The 20,589-nt window shown below is 44.5% G+C and overlaps 1 protein-coding gene across 4 annotated transcripts in view; it reads right to left on the reverse strand.

Moving 5' to 3' along the window:
• Nucleotides 1-20,589, reverse strand: part of ARID1B (AT-rich interaction domain 1B) — a 455,213-nt gene that overhangs the window by 48,108 nt on the left and 386,516 nt on the right. For 3 of the 4 annotated variants that reach the window (XM_024122602.3, XM_055087421.1, XM_055087420.1), the window contains 2 exons: nt 14,212-14,539; nt 12,263-12,391 (listed from right to left, as the gene is read on the reverse strand). In XM_024122602.3, the coding sequence (XP_023978370.2) occupies nt 12,263-12,391; nt 14,212-14,539 (457 nt within the window). The remainder of the gene's footprint in view (nt 1-12,262; nt 12,392-14,211; nt 14,540-20,589) is intronic. The other variant, XM_024122605.3, reaches the window with a different exon arrangement.

Raw genomic sequence — 20,589 nt, forward strand, 5'->3', positions numbered from 1 at the left:
CTTTGGGTCTGTGAACTGCTGGGATGTTGTTTCTAGCGGGTCTATGGGCTCAGATGGTTTTTATTATGAATGACCGCTCTCCTGATGGCACGGACTCCTAACCCGCAATGGCTGCGGCAATGAATGCCCAATCATGTCTGGGGGTAGGGGTGATAAATATTGGAAAATAACGTTTTGTTGCTGCTATGCTGCTGAGGCAGCTACCGGACTGCGCCCTGTGGAACCGACCGTGCTGGGCGGTGCCACAAATCACAAGGCGCTTATTACCACGCGGCCCTGCGCCGGCCGGGGGCCAGGGGGCCGGGGCACAGCCCGGCAGGACTCCCCCGGCTCGGGAGTGTCGAGGTGTGACGTAGGCGGTTGCTATGTAAACGTGCAGACTTGCAGAGTAACCAGAGGCACCTGAATTGGTCTTCAGTGTGGACTAGACCTAAGTGTTTAAGATCTGTCATTCCATGACAAAAAGCAGGTTATTACAACGAGAATGATTCAGAAGTGGAGCTGGCAAGCGCACTTCCCTCTAGCACTCCTCGGTCTACACACACACAAGTGGTTTCTCATAGCTCGTCCTTTTATTCACTTTGGAGATTTCTCAAACATTACACATTAATCTGCCAATAAAGGGCTGGCTTTGGGGGAAAAAACCCAGAAGCAAATACCAATTTTAAAGTGACCATTTCCAATGGTTCACCGTGAAAACAGAAAGGAGAATACAGCTTCCCACCACAGTTTGAATTTAGCAGGTAAAAATGTCAGTATGGGGCTTCCCTGGTGGCGCAGTGGTTGAGAGTCCGCCTGCCGATGCAGGGGACGCGGGTTCGTGCCCCGGTCCGGGGGGATCCCACATGCCGCGGAGCGGCTGGACCCGTGAGCCATGGCCGCTGAGCCTGCGCGTCCGGAGCCTGTGCTCCGCAACGGGAGAGGCCACAACAGTGAGAGGCCCGCGTGCCACAAAAAAACCAAAAACCAAAACCAAAACAAAAAACAAAAAAACCCAAAAATGTGAGTATGAAATCCAATACAGAGTAACCACACATTTCTAAAGATCGTGTTTTTAAGTCAACTACAATAAAATTTAAAGTAAAATAAAGTCTGTATATGATTTTCGTGCTTTAAAAGAATATTTAGGCCATATTGTTTTAGCAATCACCACTACTTTTTCTCAATAGGGATAGACTGGAAAGTGTGAAATGTTTATTTTGAACATGAATGGACTTCTGATACAGCTCTTTGGAGGCGGGAAGGGACAGACAGAAGAAACGCTTTGGAAATAGACACCAGGTGAGTGAAGCCACTTTATATAAAGTCCTAGTGGCAAAGACACACGGAGAGAAGCTCCACTCTGAAGAACCCCAGCACTGAAAATATCGTTCTTGAATTACGCTCAAAAGGGACGCAAAGCAGTGCATGCTTTATTGGACAACGGTATGACTGCCAAGCATGTGTGTCTTTCTCCATACGGACTGTCACTATGGATGTAGTTTAAGTTATGAAGCCAGAAAAGACTGCTTACTGACAAAATAAATGAGACTAACACTAAAACTTGGGGTACTTTCCCACTTAAGCCCAGTAGTTATCAGAACCAGGAACTTGAAACTTTGAAAAGCCCAATTCCAGCAATTCAACCTCGGAGAGCTCCAATCGTATACATAACATTACACAGGATGCCCTATTTTAATAAACACAAATAATCGGTTTTATAAACAAATAATTTGCACGTACATGTCCAGATCACTGACTTTCAAACAGACTTTCAACCTAAGTTACACAGCAGCTCTTCCAAAGCAGTACCAAGAGGGACACATTCAGTCAAGATTATTTAAAATCTAGTATCTGAAGAATGAAAATCACTAGCTCTGCTCCCAAAACAACACAATCAAAACAGAAGTGAAAGCTGTCCGAACTGCAGCCCATTTTCGGTGTGGCTAATCCATCAGTACACCTGTGACAGCAAATGCAACTGCAGTTCTAGTGGGGAAATAATGTTATAATATCAACAAGCCAGTTGCTTTGGCTAGAAATCAACCCTGTGAAGGTAAAGTGGCGCTTATATCATTAAACCAAAGACAAAGAACAAATGCCAATGCAAGTGCCAATGACTTAAAAATCTGTAGATTCCTAGAAATATGCACAGCCACACACTACTTTTTAAAAAACTATCGCACCCCTTTCACTCAGAAAGGCATGCTATAACAACAAAATTAGTCAGAAATACCTTCTGTGTAGCTGACAGTTACAGTCATGTGTTCATGATGGGTGTGGGAGGGGAGAGGGAGGAAGGAGCCCACCGGCAGGCCCAGACAAAAGTAAACACGAGTCAAATAACCAGAGCAGGGAGTGTCCAACTGCAACCACGCTGTGAGGACAAAGGAGAGGTGCACACACTGGGGTGCTTATGATGAGGAGGCCAGAGCACGTTCCCTGAGGAAGGGATGCTGGCCCCTCTGATCCCCCTCCTCAGGGGAGATCTGAGGGATGGAAAGGGACTCAGTCAGGTGAGGAGGGGAGGAGAGGAGAGGAGAGATTAAGAGATGAGAGCGAGAGGGCGGGGCCAGGTCACGTGGGGCTTACGGTTCCCTGGGGTTTCGCCTGTACCTAAGAGGAGCCGGCAAAGACTAGGGGTTTAAGCAGGGGAAATGGCAGAAAAGGATGTGTATTTCAAAGGCATGGTCCTCTGGCTGGGGGGCGGCGGGCAGGACACAGCAGAGGCAGGAAGAACGAACGCAGGGCAACAGGTGTGTGGCTGTCACGAGTCCAGATGAGAGCAGGTGGCGCGCGGAACCGGGGTGGGAGTGACGGGGAGCTGAGCGCTCCCTCAGAGGTAGACCGGCAGCACTTGGTGATGAGTCAGACATTGTGGGGAAAGAAAAGGTGGCCCGACGTCCCCTGGCTGCCCGGCTGCACAAGGGGCAGGTAAGGGGCCGCTGCGGCGAGGGAAGACCCGCAAGAGACGTGAGCTGCGCTCTGGACACGTGGGTCTGAGCTGCCAGGAGGCCACGTCGCGGAGGCGGCTGGAGGCCCAAGTCTGGGAAGCGGAGGGCGAGTCCCTTCCGTCAGCCTTCCTCCCTAGGCAGTTCCTGCCCTTTACAATACTTCTTGGTCTGTTTTCTAAGATCTTCCCTGTTGTGATGTCACCTCTTTTCAAGGCAGCCTGTTCCCTTAAGGAGAGCTGAAGTGGGTATGATGACAGCAACAAATTAGCTAGAGCAACAATTATCAGTCACTTCCCAGCTATAAATTAATAACTCCCCAAACCCTTTGGTAATTGATACATTTAAGTTTTTTTTTTCTTCCTTTAAGCACATGGGCAAAGAGGAATGTAATAACGGTCAACATCTCTATGAAAAAGACCCTTTCCGTAGAGGGGAGTAATGACTTTGTTAGCAAATTCTCCAGAACGGTCTTTAGTGAGTGTATATTTGCAGATAACTCTTCAGAGCGTAACTTCTCCCACGCGCGTCTCTGCCATGGGCCTATATAACGTGGCGTTGCCCACAGGGCCTCTCTGTGCCTAAAGCATTCCTTCTGGTTGTCTCCACCTTTCTCCAGAGAGCTGTATTTTCACCCCTGCATCTCAGTGAAGCTGTTTCCACCAAGCACGGAGGAATCCTGCATATTCCATCCTGAATTTCCTGAAACCCTGTAACATCGGAAACCTTGTACCCCTTTTTGCTAACTATTTCCTGCAGACTTCCAAAGGGCTCCAACCTGTTCTCAGTCCTGCCCCTGGCACTCACTCTAACATGGCACCTGTCGTGCAATTTCAAGATTCAGTACTTCCTTTTCGCTTCAGTGCAGGTAACCCGTTTTAGTTGTTCCTAAAGCAGCTGACTGATCTTCACCTTCTCTCTCAAAGCAGCCAGGAGAACAAATAGAGCTCTAGGCTTCTGAAGCGAGAGACTTCCTTGTCGTAGTGTGAAGAAAGTGCAAAAACTATCTGGCTCCTTGAATTTTGGTAATTGATAACTAAGAATGTTCTCTTCATCTCAAAGTTGATTTTGGTTTCTAAAGCAGCTGACTGATCTTCACCTTCTCTCTCAAAGCAGCCAGGAGAACAAACAGAGCTCTAGGCTTCTGAAGCGAGACTTCCTTGTCGTAGTGTGAAGAAAGTGCTAAAACTATCTGGCTCCTTGAATTTTGGTAATTGATAACTAAGAATGTTCTCTTCATCTCAAAGTTGATTTTGGTTTGTTAAACCCATTGTTCTGTTCTTATGAACTGTTTACTGGCAGTCATACAAAAATGAACTAAAAAACTCCCTTTTGAAGATGCTACAGTCAAGAGGTTTTGACATCAGCACTTCCTTCAAGGGCAGGGCATTACGAAAGCCACAGGGGCAGCACTGGGCCCCAAACCTGTCTTTTCCCTGCAAGAGGTGAGCCCGGCACTTTGTTGGGTGGGTGCTGGCACCCGTGGCTTCCGACTGGCCTCTAACAAGACATAACTGGCACAGTTCCCTTGTGTGGTAAAAATGAGATCTGTTGAACCTTGTGAAAGAAAAACTAGTTGCCTCTGACGCCCCCCTTAGAAAGAAAAAAGTGCCCCTTTCTAACTGCGTTATATTAAAGATCTTTAAGAAAGTTTATCTTGAGATCATAATACCATTAAGACCTCGAATGATTTACAAAGAAGGCTATTCCTTCTCCGTAATAGGAGTTCCCACCTTTGCACCAGTACACTCCCTTCCTGGGTACAAGCCGTAAGGGAGAGCGAACTGACATGGGAGTGGGTCTCCTTGGAGGTTTGGGGACCTGGGACGCAGGCAGCAAATGGGCTGTGGCAGCTACTGAGGAGCCAGGTAGCAGGCAGCAACGAGCTGACCCCGTGCTGCTTTAGGAGGGGACAACTGAGAGGGCACAGGTCTCACGTGCATTCAGACTTCTTGTACCTTAACGGACCAGGCTGTCGGCTAAAAAAATAAAATGGAATTGGGGTCCTGAGATCCGCACCTCATACACTTTACCGCAGCAACATTCTGTCAAACCCTCTAACAAGGAACGCACTTGTCCAGGGCCGTAGTGCCAGGAAATATATCAATATGGTTATTTCCAACTTACAAAAAAATCCTCCTAAAATTCTTACAGATTTTCTGAGCTAAAGGTGGCCTTGGGCCACAAAGTTACTTAATTTATTTCAGCAAAACACCGTTCAAAATTAGGGTAAAAAATGTTGCAGAAAGGCCTGATAGCTGAGCAGAACTACAGTTCTTTAAGTCCACACCAGGTGCCCTGGCCTGAGAAGCAGGAGGGGCAGGACCCAGCAAGCTCGTACTGGTAGCTCTTTAACAATCAAAGGCAATCCGCTAAGAGTTAACTTTCAAAGCAAGGGACAAAACCCTATGGTTTGGTTTTGTTTTTTAATCTATGTAATGGAAATGGAGTTCAAAATAAGAATGAAGGTCAAGATTAGGAGAGCCTCCGGGAGTTGCTCCCACAGGCTTAATGCTACCAGCTAAGAGGCGCTCTGGGCAGTCGGACAATGAAGCCCCCCACCTACGATCTTCACACGGTCACCCATGACACCTCCCCAACCCCAGGATGGGACAGACCAAGACCCGGATCACAGCTTCTGCATCGCTTACAAACTGTTCTTGTTGCCTTCAGCCCCAAACCCTGCTGAGGTTATGAGATTTCAGACTGAGGACAACTTGACCCTTCCTGGTTTCAACCTGAAAGCCTGGCAGGTTGGTGCTGAGGCCAATGGTACTACCTGAGACAAATGTGATCTCAGCACTCCTACCTTTAACAACTCTGAGGAGCTGGGATTGGCTGGGCTGTGTTGCTGATTTTTTCCAGTGACGGGTGGACTGTAATGCTGATTCTAGATGTGACATTCCCGGTTTGTCCGGTGTATGTGGTATGTGGGGGAAGAGATGTTAGTGGGCCCATGAGGTTAGAAAGGAAGACAGGTGGCCTGGATGAGTAAACCTGGGCACTCACTCCACTGATGGAGGACTCGCCCGGTTAATCAGAGCCCCAACCCGATACACACATCACTGAGAGCTCTCTTAGACGTAAGGAACACCCGGCTGTGAGAGGTGCAGACTGGGACGTGGATAGAAGACATTCTGAATAAAGAAGGCAATTCTAGGAATGGAGGGGAACTTGTAATATCTCAGAGTATCAGGAAGATACTGGTATCTGAGAGAATGCTCAGAGGTAGAAAGTGAGACAAAAGATCGCCAAAGCCTGAGTCACGGTATCGGGTCTGTTTAAACATCAGTTCCTTCTACTTCTATCCAGTGTCCCCAGCTCTAGTCCAGTATTTTCTTCAGTCAGCGTCTGTCAGGTACAAAGCACGGGCTCTCCGAGCCTGGGCTTTCCTGCCTCTTCCCTTTGTGTTTTTCACCACTTTTCCTCAGCAGCAGGGATCCCTAATGCCGTCTCCAGATGTGTGCTGGTCTTCTACACCAGCATCTCCCAGTGGGTTTATAAAAAATACAGGCTCACGAGCCTCACCTGGAGTGGGGCTGGGGTGAGGGGGTGTGTGTGTATATTTAAAAATCTCTCTAGATAACAACCAGTGGTTTGAGGAACTTCACGGACTCTAGTCCATCAAAGGTTCACTGTACATTTCATACTCTGATTCCTTGGATCTCATTAAACTTAAAAAAAAAAAAAAAAAAAAAATCTCGGGGGCTTCCCTGGTGGCGCAGTGGTTAAGAGTCCGCCTGCCGAGGCAGGGGACACGGGTTTGCGCCCCGGTCCGGGAGGATCCCACGTGCCGCGGAGCGGCTGGGCCCGTGAGCCATGGCCGCTGAGCCTGTGCTCCGCAACGGGAGAGGCCACGACAGTGAGAGGCCCGCGTACCCCCGCCCCCCCCCCCAAAAAAAATCTCTCTTGGTATTTTTTTTTTTTTTTTTTTTTTTTGCGCGGTACGCTGGCCTCTCACTGTTGTGGCCTCTCCCGTTGTGGAGCACAAGCTCCGGACGCGCAGGTCCAGCGGCCATGGCTCACGGGCCCAGCCGCTCCGCGGCATGTGGGATCCTCCCGGACCGGGGCACGAACCCGTGTCCCCTGCCTCGGCAGGCGGACTCTTAACCACTGCGCCACCAGGGAAGCCCTCTCTTGGTATTTTAAAAATTAGTGTTTTACTACTTTTTGATTTGAAGACTAATAAATGTACTTTATGGCTGCTATAATAATTCTGGAACTCTGAAAGATTTGATTGAAGTCATAATCTTAAAATACCAACACAGCAATATGCATTCAAATTCTAAATTTTGAAGGCAAAAAAGGAGCTAAAAATTAAAGCATAGTGTTTAGATGTTAAAACAAAGGCTAACATTTAACTGTAAAAATTAAAACTCTATTTAAGCCTTTGAAATCTTTTCGCTTTGTCTTTCAATAACATGACTTTTCAAATCATAGCTATTATTTTAATACCTAATTGTCCAAAATCCAAAGGGCTAAATTCTTAGTTAACACAGATCACTCACAGCTCTTTAAGCCCATGGACCCACTATAACTGAGGCTGCACACACATGCGTTTTTGCCCCTTCTCTTTGAGGTGTTAATGCACTATCTCCATTACTGTGTTTCCACATCAGTGCCTCCTAGCCCATCAGCCGACTGAGTCATACTGGCTTCAGAGGAAAAAAATAGAGAAAAAGTGCCTTGCTGGCAAATAGCAACAGGGGAACTGAATTATAAATACACCGCACTAAAGAAGAGTTGCTGGAAGCTGGGCGGGGGTGGGGGGATGGTGCACATAAGACACAGGTATAAGCGTCTACGTAGGCCCAATCCACCAGGGTCTGTACGTGCAGCTAGCTGTTCCCAAGCAGAGGAACCACGGCTCAGACTCTCACAAAACATTCAGCCACGTCAACATCAATTGTTAGGCTGCTACTGATCAATCTACCTTATGGTTAAGACTTCATGAAATTTATTCACCCTGTTAAAGAGTGGCTAAGATTGGAAAATAATATTAATTAAAATCCCTAATCTCCTACTTTATTCAAAACAAAAATATTTAAAAGCTAATTTCAGTTATCCTAGCTTTTGGTATGACTTAAGAATTAAGATGTAAGTCTCCAGACTCAGGGTTGTGATATTCAGTATAAAAATTCCCTCCTCGGCAGGAGAAATGAGACTTTTCAAATTGACTCGTTTTTGCTCTTTCTTTCTTTTAAAAAAAACTACGAAGTCTGAGAGTCTTCCTCTGTCTAATATTAAGTTGGTTCAAAGGGGAGTCTTTGAAGGGACAGAAGAGGATGACAGATATTGCTTGTATCAGCATCACATACGTGTATGCATTTATCTGGGTAAAAATGCCAACTTCTGTTTCTACTCTTGCACAACTCAGAATCCTTATTTTAACAGCTACACTCCAGTCTCAAGAATGCAACATGTTAAAGCGCCACTGGTGGGCAATTGAAGGGTGAAAAGGACAGAAATTCAAACCCAACTGTGTGCCATCAAGTAAACTGTCACCTCACTTCATAAGGTGTGTGGTTCCAGAAACAAACTACTCATGATGTGCAGGTAGTCTGAGTGGAAAGCAGCAAAGCGCTCCCTTCCTTTCAGATACAACAAAGGCTGAGCTAAAGAAAAACAATCCAGACTTCGATGCAAGAAATAGGATCTCCAATAAGACACTGATTAATGTTTGCTTTCTACTAGTATCAATAGATTTGCCTTTAGACATGAGGGAGAAGTAAAATTAAGAGATTTTTTAAATGAAGAAAATCACAGAGACAGCACTATGTAGAAGGAAGAGCAATAGGCCTAGGAGACAGGGCCCTGGGGTCAACTTTGCCCCGCCTGTAACTAACTAAATAACCCATGGCAGGTAACTTTGTAGATCTTGGTTTCCTTCATCATAAAATTGAGGGGTACAGACTAGATGCCATCTAAAATCTTTCCAGCTCTAAAATTCTATTATTGTACAACTGAAATTCTATATCCTCTTGGAACCTATCCTGGTGAAAATATTATTATCCTAAAGATCTGTGCCAGGACTTTGACACAAACCATCTCAAGTCACCGAAGACTTGATTAAAGTTGAGATATAGGAGGTGCTGGGGATGGCTGACTTCAAGGAATCAAAATCTACCATGGCTGAAAGGTCTAGGGCTTGCCAGGCCTTCTGTAAGTTCACTGAAGTCATGCATCATCCTTGGAGCTCATTTCCAAGAAAAAAAAAAATCTGGATAACGCTGAAATATCTAAATCCACAGATCAGCTATACTGGGCAGAGATGTCAATTGTCGGACAGTACCAGGTGGGTGCCACCTAGAATGAAAGAATGAATGCAAAACACACTAAATGACCGAGGGAAATTTATTTTACGTGTGTGTGTGTGTTAAGCATAGAGGTCAATCATTCAAAAAATATGAAGGACTATGTTATAGCCTGGGATTCATGGAAATGCTTCTTTAGAAGCAGTAGGCCAAAGTCTTTCCTAAACTTCTGGCCAGCTTTGGCTCGTCTGTACTTTGACAGTGTCTCAGAGTCCTTCCGACATGATGCTGCAGACAGCCATCAGAACTGGACTGAAGAGGAACGTCATCCGCCAGCCCTGACTAGGCTTTTAGTAAGACAACTAGTGTTTCCCATTCTCTGTTTCTCATTACTTCAAAAGAACAGAACATGATCTAGAAATGCTTTAAAACTGAACACAGAAAGGTATCTTCTGAGTAAAAAAGTATATCAAATGTGTATGGGGGGAGGTCCTGGACAGATATTACATATAAATTGCTAATTTCAAATATTATATAGTATTACTCAGCTAATCTAGTACCTGAACAGTATGATTCAACACATTCTATTGTAAATTGTCTGAAAATCAAAATGAGGGAGTCCTTTACTCAAAAGGTGACAAAGAAAAAACAATTCATCCATACATTCCTTAACTTACTCACCGCAGCAGCTTTACTCTCACAATGTCACTCTTAAAAAAGGAACTAGTAAAACAGCTTCTAACAAGTTTAATCTGTGTGTTTTTCCTCTATATTATTTTACATCCAACTAGCTGAAAAAGCCTGAAGCATAACTGCCATAATCCTTCATTTCTGCAGTTAGCTTTCTGTCTCTAATTGCGCACGCGTGCGCACGCGCGCACACACACACACACACACACACACACACACACACACTCCCCCTCCCTCCCTCCCTCCCTTCATCACTAATTTGTCTTTTTCAGATTCTTTCTTAGGCTCTAGGCCCTTTGGGATTCTGACTTGAGAAAGAAGTCATTATAACCAACTCTGTGAATATTTTGTTTCTGAAAGGCTTGGGCCACTTCTTCCTGAGAGACTGCCATTTAGTGGACTGGCTTTTCAAGTTGCCAACCTAACTTTAACCTGACAGAGCTATCAATGGGGAAAGAGAACAAGAACAAAAGCAAAAACACAAGTTTGCTGCAATGAGCTGTTAAGTAAAGCAAAAACATGTTGAAAATCAAATTTCCTAACCCATAGCACTGAAACATGTACTATACATGTTTTCTCACATTCAAGCTTCTACTTTAAAAAAACAAAAAGGGCACAACAGGTTATGTATATTGCAAAGTGCAAAGGAAGGAAGATTTAAAATAGAAATAAAACTTTTTCTTTCTTTTTTAGAAAGAATAGTGTAAACGCAAACGGCAAAATTCAGAGCGAACACAGATGGGGCTGCAAAGATGAGCCTTTGCCAACTGTGCTTCATATGATTTACAAAGAATCACTCCAACATCTTCCTTTTCCTTATTTTTAATTAAGGAGGAGGTGTTGTATTCTAAGGAAGCTATCTGGATGCTGCTGGCTGAAATGCAGATTTGATCTTCCCGTGCTGGTTAGCTAACATTGATTTTCTGCCCCAGTGGAAGACATTTTACTCTGATGCATGCCATTTAAATTCATTTTACACAGCTGCTTAATGTGGCTTGGCAAGGCACAGCCAAACTAGCTTTGTGGGTCTAAATAGGACTCCTGAGTTGGTAAAAGACAGATCCTATGGATTAGCAGCTGATGATAAATGCTTTTCTCCCCCCACTGTTATCTTCCTACTAACTCATGAAGTGACCTTGAAAGTAGCACAAGAAAGGAAAAAAGAGGAAAGACGACTTCTCCAAAACAAGTATGTTTACCTCATTCTATGCTTATTTCACTTTTAGGATTATGTTTACAGAATTCTTTATTTGTTGGTCCACATTTAGGACCATGTTGACAGGATTTAGAACTCTCAATTGCAAAATTATCATTTGCTCTTGTTGCCTAAATAAATGTATATTGAATATAAAGCTATAAAAAAGCTCTCTGTGTCACGCATTCATAAAAAGTAGTGAAAACACAGTTCTGTAAGTTTAGTCTTTAAACAAAGCTAGTTGATTGTTTCCGGTTTTATTTTACAAAATTGTTGTATCTTTCTGCTGAAACTAACTCCTTAACACTATTCAATCTACGTGAGATAATCTTATTATTACTATATGCTAAATGAGATCGGTAAAAATAATAATATACTTTAAGAGTATTTACTAACCTAAAGACAGTGACAGCCTGATATTATAGTTTCGTAGTGGGAAAGAAGAGAGATACTTTTTGTTGCTGTATGTAATTCCTGTGTCAAAATTGATAATAATATGGCAACACTGTGTTTAGAAAAAAAAAAATGCTGTGTTGCATTATTTGGTTGCATTCTCCTGGTGACTTTAATATTCTAAACCTCCTTGGGAGAAGGAAATAATAGAAATCGTTGGTGCAGATGTCTGCTCAGTGATGATGGCACGAGGCCCCTCGCGAGTCCTATTAAGAACCTAAGCCCTGCCTCCTGCAGTGGGGCTCCATGGGGCCACCGCACTCTGAATTCAGGGCGAGTGTGGAAGCAGGTCCCTGTAGTGGCAGGAATGACAATAACACAGTCATGATAACGGTGCTACACAAGTCCTAGACGACACAACGACAACAGTGGGGGACATGACGCCGGCGTAGGTGACTTCATTACTTTTACGTAGATAAAAGTTTTTGTTTCCCTCTCAGGCACGAAGGAAAGAAGCCATGCCGAAGCCATGCAAAGACAGGATCTGGGGGACGGCATGCAGGTCTCCACCAAACTACCACAGTACTGCTGGTGAGAATGAAAAACGAAACAGAACAAAACAAACAAAAAACCCAAAACAAACAAAAATAAACAAAAGACAGCCCCCTCTGAGATGGATTTCCTTTTAGGTCTTTCACTCTCTCGCTTTGGGTGTTCCTTTCGCAGCCAGATGGCATGTTCATTAACAGTTTAAAAAAATGCCCAGGACCCGCAGCAAGTCAGGGCATGTTGCTACCTACCCGTACTGGTCAGGCTGGTTCATCATGGGAGCCTGAGAGTTGCCATAGTTGGGGTGATGGGAAGAAAACATGGGGCGTCCGCCAGCCCCAGACTGGCTGGGATAAGCAGGCGACCTAATGTATGGTGGCCTAAAGTAGAACAGAAGAACAACTTCTTTGGATTTGTTCTGTAGACAAGTAGGAATCCCCCTGTCCATTATGTTATTTCCACACATAGGTGTGGAGGTTACAGAATGTGGCATAAAATACTCTGTACCATGCAGCTGCCTGGCAGTGGAGCTGGAGAACAATCCTTCAAAAAAAAGGGTCGGGGACAGGGCAAAGGAGAGAGAAAAGTAAGATTCTCAGATCCAATCTCAGTTTTACAGTTCTGAAGCATAGCTTTGACTTTGGTAAAAGCCAAAAAATAAACAGTCTCCATTTAAACTCCTGGAGAGCTCTGATGGGTGGAACGTGAAAGTGAGGCTTTGGAATGGTCTACCGATTAGAAATAGAAAATGAAAATGCATGGATGTATACTTATACAGTAACATATAAAATTATATATAAACTGATTCAGAAAGGGAGCACAGCAAGGCTTTTTAATCAAACAATTATGCCTTAATCTCTACAGTTATCTTCCTCCCAGATCACTATCCAAGGCTTCATGTCAAATGCAATCAAGCACTTTCTCCTTAAAAAGGAAATAACTTGTGCTTTTTGAGTTGTGACAATGGACAATTCATTTAAACCTAAATTAGAACTTCAACTAGACCAGCCAAACCAGTCCTCACAGACAGGTTTATTAAAACATTCTCTCTACAGCCTGCATAGGTTCAGTTCAGAGGTATAGCTGGGGTTCAGAAGATCCTAAGTAATTGAAATGCGGAGGAGGGGGTGGGAGAGGGAGAGGGAGAGGGAGAGAGGGAGAGGGGGAGAGAGAATATGACTGACTTTCATTTTATTATGTGGAGCAAACAGTGAGACTGGAAGGGTCCCTAACATTCCCAAATAGCAACTTCAGAGGAAAAGCAACAAAGGGATACATTTAAACACACACACACACACACACAGAGCTCTTATTTCCCTTTGACAAACTCAGAATCTTCTCTCTTTTCTTCTGAAGATACTGTATGTTCATACATATCTTTCAGTGTCCTTTGTTTTAAAACATACCTTGACATATGTTAAACATAATTCAAACATTTTTACATGTGAGTCTTTTAAAACATATGCACTTTACCTCTTAAATTTTTAATTCAGTTATTTTTATACAGGTCAAGTATTTACTTCAAGAATTAATTTTAAAATTCAGGATTAAAAACAAGTAAGTAGTTGAGGCTAGAGCCTTTTGCTCTATCAACTTAAAGTTTCGGAAATAAATCCTTGTTTTATTAACCGCCTTTTGGTTTGGACAGAGAGAGAGCTATGCCCAGAAAAATAAAATACAACATAAGAACATGAAGTCATAAATCTCACACATATACATTTAGACAAACACACATAATACACGTATGTAAACATACAAAGTTTCTATTTTAATAAAGATTTTTATGGTGAGGTTAAAAAAAAAAAAAAGGGAGAAGTTCTTTTTGAATGTTTTAGATTTTAGCCAGTTTTTAGGCTCTAGAATTTCCTGCCTAAACCTCACTGGGTTAAGTGGAACCACAAGGACACTCGCCGTGCCACTGGCGCTAGGTTGCTTGGTGCAGTGACTATTCACAGCCGTTTCAAATAACCTCCCACAGCTGACTTGCCCACCAATGATTCCTTCTTCCATGTCTCATACAACGTGATCTATTATTTACTTCTCTGACCTTTATGGTACAGAATATACTTAACACAAAAGGAATGGCCCGGCCGAGGGACCCTCTGCTGCTCTCCACCCCCGTGTGAGCTGGGGATGATGCAGCTCTGGGCCCCGCATGTGTGCACACATCCACACACAGACCGCCCGCCCGACGGCATACCTGCTTTGTGCCGAGTTCGCAGCGGCCTGCATCACTGCGGCAGCTGCCTCCTGTGCCTTACGGTTCACGGTTGGCATTGGTGGCCCCATTCCTGGCCCTCCCTGCTGAGACATGCCAGGAGAACTAGGGGTCATGCTGCTCATATTTCCAGGAAAGGGTCTGTTCTGCATCCCAGCTGATGGCATTCGTCCCAGGGGCATAGCACCACACGGCTGGCTTGGCCCTTGTCCATGCATCTGGCTGTTGGCATTGATGCCCATGCCGGGCCCTGGGCCGCTGTAGCTTGCACTGGGCACCCCACTATATGTTGGGGGTCTGGAGTAGTTACCTAAACAAAAATCAAACACAAATTAAAGCCTTTTACTTAATATTTGAACTTGTGCAAACATTCCCTGGAAGCGCTTTGTGTCCAACAATGTGATCAACACAGAATATTAGTCAGTATCCTCATGAACCCTTTCCCCCGTTGGCGCTGATGAGGTTGGCAGTCTCAAAATACGCGCTCTCTGCACATTCCAAAGGCAGAGAGCCACACAGGACCACTGCAACACGGAGGGAAACCCAGGCTGATCGCTGAACCATCTATGAATGGACACGGGATGCTAGTGCTGAGTGGAGCTTCAGCACATCCAGCACCTCGTACTCTTACCAAAATTTAACTGAAATAAGTATTTCAGCCGCCGGTCCGCAGGTGAATACCAATCTGAGACTGCACCACTACATCACTGCCACATTGGACACTTATGATAAAGGGTTCAGAAGGTGTAGGAAAACATGCACATGTGGTCAAAATTACCCTTCAAAACCCCACAGGAGGCGTCATGTGGAAATGCGACATTAATCCAGCACAGTCAGCTTCTCTCTGGTGTCTGGAAGACTTTTTTTGTTTGAGCACCAGATAAAGTGGCTGGTTTGCACTTGATGCCACGTCTTATGAAATAAGTTTCAAGCACTGGCATGGCACTCAGCCCAGCGAGATGGTGGCACCATGGGAAGCAGGCAGGGTCCCAGACTGAGATAAGCATCCACAGTCTCACCTCCCATCTCTGCTCACATGGTGCATGTGCTTACCGAGTAGAACGGCCTGGACTAGTTCGGTGGTTTTGTTTTCTCTCTCCTTCCACACCTTTTATTTTGATTGAGTGCACATAAACTACATTCAAGTAAACTGAAGGCATATATAATGCCACTTCAGTAATAATAATTGCTGAACCATACTATATGTGAGACATTGGGCTAAATGTTTTGCATCAATGATTTCATTCTTTTCTCCAATAATTATATGAAATGTAGAGGCAACCATGACTCCACTTACAAATGAAGAAAGTCAACAGCTAGTAGGTTAGGATTCAAGCTCAAGCAAAATGATTATGGAACCCATGTAATTAACCAATAAAATATGCCGCCTCCCAATAAGTGACTGTTGAAATGAAATATATGCAAAAGGATAAGTGTCTGTAGAATATGGATTAGTGTTTCTCCACCTGTCCTTACTACTTTCTGGAAGAATCTCCTCATCTATATAACATAACTCTTCTAGGCACAGGGAATGTAAAGTTAAATACAATGCAATTCCTGGGCTCAAGAAGCTCACGACCTAAGCGTGTGTGTGTGTGTGTGTGTGTGTGTGTGTGTGTGTGTGTGTGTGTAAGGTGGAGTAGCAGGGGTAAGATGAGAAAAAACACAAAAAGATAACACACTGTGAAAAGTGTAAGAGAAAGAAGAGTAAGTCTGTGTCGGGTGGGGATGCGGGGGGTTGTCCACGGTCGGGGGTTGAGTGAAAGGTTTTGAAAAACCACCTTGGGTCGCAACCCAGGCGTCCGTGTGGGGCAGGCTTTGGGATCTGGGAGAACTGGGGCTGAGGGAAGACTCCATATATACACTGACCATGTGACCTTAGCTAAGTCGTTTTAATCTTTCTTTGTTTCATTCTCTTCTCTGTAAAACAGAGATAAGCTTCTTCAATACTGTCTACTTGAAGAGTTGTTGTTAGGATTAAATGACGTAACATGTAAAGTATCTCAAACGTGAGTGCAAAAATGGTAGGGGGTTACTGTTGGATGGTGATTAAGGCAGAAGAGGGCAGGGAGTGCCTATGGAAGAGAACGTGGACAACGGCACAGCGAAAGGGCAAACTCAAGAGCAAGTCACTGCTGAGCTTCGTGTGGCCGTGAGAAGGGGACAGCGGGAAGAGGCCCCGTACACCAGGCTTCCAAGCCCGGGACCTATTCTGAAGGTGAGAAGGAGCTTCTCCAGGTATTCCAGCAGAAATTGGATTGGATTAGCAACAAGGATAAAAGCCAGCAATTGACATTTACTGTGTGCTAAGCTCTGCTTCGAGTTCTTCGCATCACCTCCTTTAATGCTTGCAGCAAGCCTAAGAGGTCCCCGACATTATCATCCTCACTTTAGGGAGGAGGAGCCTGAGGTGCGGGAATGTTGAGTGGCCCGTCCCAAGGTCACGTGGCTAAAATGCCTCAGAGCCACAGTCTGCACCCGGGCTGTCCACCAGTCACACCGCTGACTGGCCTCTCAAATACTTAAGGAAAACCACACTTACATCACATTATCATCGCAGTCGTGAAAGCAGGTTTTCTCAAGTGCAGACCACCTACAAATCTGCAAGAAGCCCGGACTATTCAGCACTGACTGGTACTTGCTGTTAGGTGCCTCACGTGAGCTCTCTCACGTGGCAGTCTGTGAGTGTATTACTCACGGGAGACGGTGTGAAGGTCACTGTTCACACAGACCACGGGCCGGGCGCACTTTCTGTAAAGGGCTGGAGACTAAATACTTTCGGCTTCGTGGGCTAGACGGTGTCCGTCAAAACGAAACTGCCACTGCAGCCCTGACGTGGCTGGAAGCAACACACACACAAACGGGAGCCCCTGCGTTACCAACACCCGGCCGGCCAGAGTGGCCGTAACCGCTGAGCCCTGCCACGGACCGGTCTTGGGACGAGCTTCTTAAGAAAGTGCTCCACCGACACAGAAAGCGACTTCTTACAGCCAGCAGCTCCTTTTCCCTGAATATCCCTGGAAGCCAAAGAAAGGCTGGAGAGGAACAACAGAGCGAGGCACTGGCCGTCCGAGGAGGCGGAACGGACAGGAAAACGAAAGGGAAGGGAAGGAAGGGACCGGAGAGGTTCAACATAAATCACCTCCGGTGCCTCCGAATTGCATTGTGAGTTAGTCTTTTATGCCCGCACCTCAAATTTAAACTGCCTTTGCATGAAGATACTCTGCCTTTGCGTATGTAATCAAACTGATACTGTTTTCAGGTAAAAGGTGAACATTCACTGTTTATCAAAGTTCTTTATAAAAAGTTCTGAGGTTGCTCTGAATCTCCCGTCCCACGGGACCGCACAGAAGGTCCCCGTCTGTTTTCCCATCACACCGTCTCCGCGGAAAGGGCACCTTATGCTCATCCTGGTTGGGAGGGACACAGAGCAATGGGCAGGGTGCTGTGTCCTGCCACTTCCCACGCCCTCTCAGAGCACAGTCCTCGGAACTCTTCTCTGCAGCAGGTTGAAGACTCCCCCCGCCCGGCCCCCCTGACCTCACAGCCCTTCACTTCCAGATTATCTGATAACATCAGTGAGATCCATCGGCGCCTTTCTGGCTCTGGCTTTTATTAAAAAGAAACAAACTCACTTACACTTTGAACACAAATGAAATCAACTCACACATTCTTGCTATTGCTCTGCAGCTAGTTTCCACCCCCCTCAACACCTGATAAGGACTCATTTGGTAAGAAACTTTATTCAGTGAAAACATATGTACCCTTTGCTTTTGAAGGAAATGAAATGACACTTTAATCTTGTTTTACAAAACAAGCATTTACCTGGTTGTTGCAGACCATGCCCACAGTGCAGTTTTATATGAGAGTAAGGTCCCTGATTTTGTGGAATTCTGCTTATAGTTGAAGTAGAATGCCGTTCATACTTGGAACAGAGAAATACTGTCACTCTGGGTTCCTGCACCTTGGGTTTAACTGGCAGTCAGGGGCTGTATTTTAATGAACACAAAGGAAAGAAACAACTGAGATGTTCAGTAACCCTCTACCTGACTCCTAGCTTTTTCATTCATTTTATGTACTAAGAAGGCAAGAGCTGGGTTTCAATCACTTTGCTCAATTCAGCAGCTGGTCTTCGTTGCCCAGCAGGAAGCATTCTGTAATCGGGTGGAGTTTGAGTCAGAGAACAACCACCGCGCACACCCATACACGCATGCGTGCACTTGGCCTTAGAAAGGCCCATTGAGCGCTGGGCTCCCAATCTTATTTTTCCTCAATCAGTTAGGCTGATTTCACTAACTGGCACTCAAAAGCACATGTCAAGGGAATATGTTCTAATTACAGAGGCCTCTATTTGGTAGAAGAAATACAAAGTCCCCTTTTCTTCTCCTTGAAACTTTCAAGACTTTCCTCATTAAACTCACATGCCTGGATAAAAATGGTTTCTAAAGGCTTTAAATGGCTTAAGAGGCAGCTACGGATAAAGCATAGGCTCTAGAAACTGGGTTTGAATACTGGTCTGACACTTCCTAGGGGCATGACCTTGGACAAGTTACTTAACCTCTCGGAACATCAGTTTTGCCAGGTAAAGTAACAATAATAACGGGGAACAGGTAGAAAGTGACTAGCTCAGTGCCAAGCATAGAACTACCTAAAAAATGACAGCTATCACCATGATCATCAACAATAATACTATTATCAATAAGCATTAGTATGATTTTTTTCTCCATCATCTTTTGAAAATGTGTGGAAGGAGTGAAAAATGATTCACCCCCCCCCACTTTGCCTACTCGATAACATGTCTTTCTCCCCAAAATAAACAAAAACCAAATATGTAAGCCAAGCAAAATATGAGAGGAAAAGCCAGGAATGAGAAGTGCAATCTTATTTCCATGTTTCTCTAATAGATTAGTAATTTGTTGGCACTAGCTTTGACAGAAAACAGATGGTTCCAGCATTAAGCACAATGAAGGCTGCAGATGCTGGGCCAGCCCACCTCAGCTGGACGGGTCTTGCAGCCAAGTACGAGAGCTCACAGTTTTCAAGTGGGTTCATCTTGGCACACCAGCTTTGGAAAATTGGTCACCAAATGAATTCAGATTTCAACCCACCAGGAGTTGTATTTCAAGCACCAGATAGAGGAAGCAGGAGCTAGACTCTATTCAAGTCACCGTCATTATTTTAGAGGATCACAAATAATTCTGTACCTGACTCTAAATTGTCAAATTTGCTAGTTATAATTAATATTCCAAGCTTACTGCTTTTATTGAATCATTAAATGCTTCCGTTTATTTTACTTCTCAGTTTCAACCATACAACAATTACTTATGAACAACTACTGCACGCAAAGTCCTATATTATTCCCCTTTGCTGTGGAGGGTAAAATGGTGCACAAATCATAGAACAGACAGCTGACCCTGAGTGGGAGAAAAATAAATGGATAATTAGCTATATACTGTGATAAACATATTTGTGAATTAGGGCTAAATTTGGCCAGTAATCATTACTTCACATAGCCATCTACTACATAACATTAAGTCATGTTTGTTGAGGTAGAATTTATATGCATTAGCAACCACATATGCCCTATAACCACCAGCACAGTTAAGACATGGGATATTTCTATCATGACAAAAAGTTGCCACTTTGTGGTCAATCTCATCCCCACTCCTGGCAACCACTGATCTGATTTCTCTTCCTACAGTTTTGCCTTCCCCAGGATGTCATATAAATAGAGTCAAAGTGTACTGTGTCTGGCTCCTTTCACTCAGCACCATGCTTTCCAAATTCATCCATATGTTGTGCATATCAGTAGTTTGTTCCCTTTTGTTGCTGAGTAGTATTCTATTCTGTGAACATTTGGGCTGTTTCCAGTTTCTGGCAATCACGAATAAAGCTGTTGACATTTGCGCACAGGTCTCTGAGTGGATATATGTTTCATCTCTCTTGGTAAACTCTAGGGATGAGAGTGCTAGGTTGTATGATAAGTGCCTTTTTAACTTTGTAAGAAACTCCACTACAATACATATGAGAGTTCTAATTGCTCTACTGTACATCCTGGATATTGCCAATTTTTAAAAAATATTAGCCATTCCAGTAGGTGTGTAGCCACTGTTGTGGCTTTAATTTTCACTTCTCTAATGACAAATGATTTTGAGAGTACTTTTCATGTATGTAAGATCCTTGCTGTACAAAAAAAAAGTTACATTTAAAAAAACCTTCTTCCCGGGCTTCCCTGGTGGCGCAGCGGTTGCGTGTCCGCCTGCCGATGCAGGGGAACCGGGTTCGTGCCCCGGTCTGGGAGGATCCCACATGCCGCGGAGCGGCTGGGCCCGTGAGCCATGGCCGCTGAGCCTGCGCGTC

The sequence above is a fragment of the Physeter macrocephalus genome, chromosome 10 (genome assembly GCF_002837175.3).
Source record: "Physeter macrocephalus isolate SW-GA chromosome 10, ASM283717v5, whole genome shotgun sequence".
NCBI lineage: Eukaryota > Metazoa > Chordata > Mammalia > Artiodactyla > Physeteridae > Physeter > Physeter macrocephalus.